Here is a 2,106-nt window from a genome sequence, read left to right on the forward strand (position 1 = left end):
ACAAATTGTGTTATTTTATATTTCTAATTTCTTAACAAAAATTAATAAAAATTAATTTATGTATAATTTTTAAAACTATTTTATTTTTAATAAACGCGATAAATCTGAATACACAAGCTACAGGTTGGGCATTGTGGTTCTAGTGCCATATCAAATAAAACTTGCCTTACTTGCACACTAATAGCAAAGATTCAAGAATATTTTTTTTCCCTGAACAGAACCAGAAAGTGGGATTCGGTTCAAAGCAAAATAAAAAATCGTAAGTAGAATATCCAAAAATGTTTATCATACAACATTTATTGTAAAATATACATAAAACTAATGAATTTATTTTATTTCAGGAGGAGGAAAAACAAGAAAGGCATTAAGAATTTCAATTGTCAAATTGGAAAATATAAAGACGGAATTCAATTTATTAGTAAATATGATATTGCAAAAATAAAAAAGTAAATTTTCAAATAAGTTTTTATTTATAAATGGAATTTTTAACATAAAAAAATTAATAATGTTCAGTCACGACGTAATGGAAACACTTCTTCTTTAATTCCATCGGGAGTTATAACTGTTAAATTTACACCGTCACCGGTGTGAATGTCCCGCTCTGCTGCAGAGAGAAAAACGTCTTTGATAATGGTAACAGCATCACTAAGAGACGGTTTTGTTTCGACACCACCCTCGATGTTTTTACGGCCAATCTGTAAAGGTAGAGTTTAATGCTACTATGCAAAAATAATTTATTAAATGGCATTTCACACACAAAATTATACACAAAATACCTGATTATCGAGCAGAGGTTGCAGCAATGCACTAGACGAGCCTGCAGATTTATAAATTGCTTTTTCAAAATTTCCAATGGGATCGTAATGATATACGCATCCTTTACCTTTTTTTAAATGACATTTCAAATGTAATTTTATATATTTATCTGAAGATTTTATATAATATTTTTAAAAAATTAAAACATACCATTCTCGTCCAAGCCAGCCAGAATAGTGCTTATATAATATGGAAAGAATCGCTTGAAATATAACATGTTTGATATCAGTTGTGCCAAAGCTGGGGTGTCGATGTCAGTATTATGCTCAAATTTATACATCTGAAAATAATTTAAGAGAAATTTATTTAACCCCTATGACAAAAAGATCAAGAAATTCCATTCTAGAACAATTGGTATACTAAATCCTAAATATACTAAACCTTGACAAATCCAGTTACAAATTTATTGAAATAAAAACATTTTCAATTTGTAGCTGGATTTGTCAAGGTTTAGTTTATTTGTTTATCAAGGATTTCTCCCACACTGGGTCATATACAACAAATATGTGTAGTCTTTAACCAATATCCGGCGTGAAAATTCCAAACTAATATTGGCAAACGCTTTCGATGCCCCTCCTGGGCTCTTCTTCAGGCCAAATTTATTGTACTGGATTCTTAAATCGAATATTTTTAAATAAGAACGTGCTCTGTTACTAGAAGTTCAAATAAAGAAGGTAATCACGTGCGTTTCCGAATTATAATTTCTTTATAATTTATATTTGTGGAGATATGTTGTGCGCTTATAATAATCTCATGTATTTTTATAATCACGTGCCGTTTCTAAAAATAATTTTAACTAGTGGATATACGATGTGTGCATCCCATAATAATCTGGTGTATTGTATAATAAATTACAATTCATCTTAGATGCCTTTGCCATCTGTCTTCGCTTAATGGATGACAGATGGCAAAGGCAACTAATTTACATAGGATCCACTAAACGTCCGTTAGTCACTAGAATAAAGGAACATAAAGCAGACATCACCCACAAAAAATATACGACAGCATTGTCGACATATGCAACAAACCCAGACATAACCCCGATTTTTAACGAGGCACTGGTCATCCGCACCACTCGTCATCATGAACATCTAAGAACTTTGGAAGCGATGGAAATTTACAAAGCAGATCGCAAACTAACCTGCATCAATCTTAAAGAAGAAATGAATCTCTCAACAGCGTGGCAGTATTTATTGGAGGATGAATCGTAATTTATTATACGATACACCAGATTATTATGGGATGTGCACATCGTATATCCACTAGTTAAAATTATTTTTAGAAACGGCA

General features: G+C 31.2%; 1 protein-coding gene across 1 annotated transcript; it reads right to left on the reverse strand.

Moving 5' to 3' along the window:
* Window positions 1-451: 451 nt before the first annotated feature.
* LOC111617361 (proteasome subunit beta type-1-B-like) lies at window positions 452-1,182 on the reverse strand. Its single transcript, XM_023358662.1, has 3 exons — window positions 967-1,182; window positions 777-883; window positions 452-695 (listed from the first exon to the last, which is right to left on the reverse strand). The coding sequence occupies exons 1-3, from the start codon at window positions 1,094-1,096 to the stop codon at window positions 510-512; spliced, it is 423 nt and encodes a 140-aa protein (XP_023214430.1). The 5' UTR covers window positions 1,097-1,182; the 3' UTR covers window positions 452-509.
* Between the last annotated feature and the right edge of the window lie 924 nt (window positions 1,183-2,106).

The sequence above is a fragment of the Centruroides sculpturatus genome, unplaced genomic scaffold, assembly GCF_000671375.1.
Source record: "Centruroides sculpturatus isolate CEXI.00-Female unplaced genomic scaffold, Cexi_2.0 scaffold5694, whole genome shotgun sequence".
Lineage (NCBI taxonomy): Eukaryota > Metazoa > Arthropoda > Arachnida > Scorpiones > Buthidae > Centruroides > Centruroides sculpturatus.

Coding starts and splice junctions, on each gene's coding strand:
- LOC111617361 (XM_023358662.1), bottom strand. CDS start 1,096: ATGTATAAATTTGAGCATAATACTGACATCGACACCCCAGCTTTGGCA. Junction 884..966: donor GGCTGGCTTGGACGAGAATG/GTATGTTTTAAT, acceptor ATTTAAAAAAAG/GTAAAGGATGCGTATATCAT. Junction 696..776: donor AACCTCTGCTCGATAATCAG/GTATTTTGTGTA, acceptor CTACCTTTACAG/ATTGGCCGTAAAAACATCGA.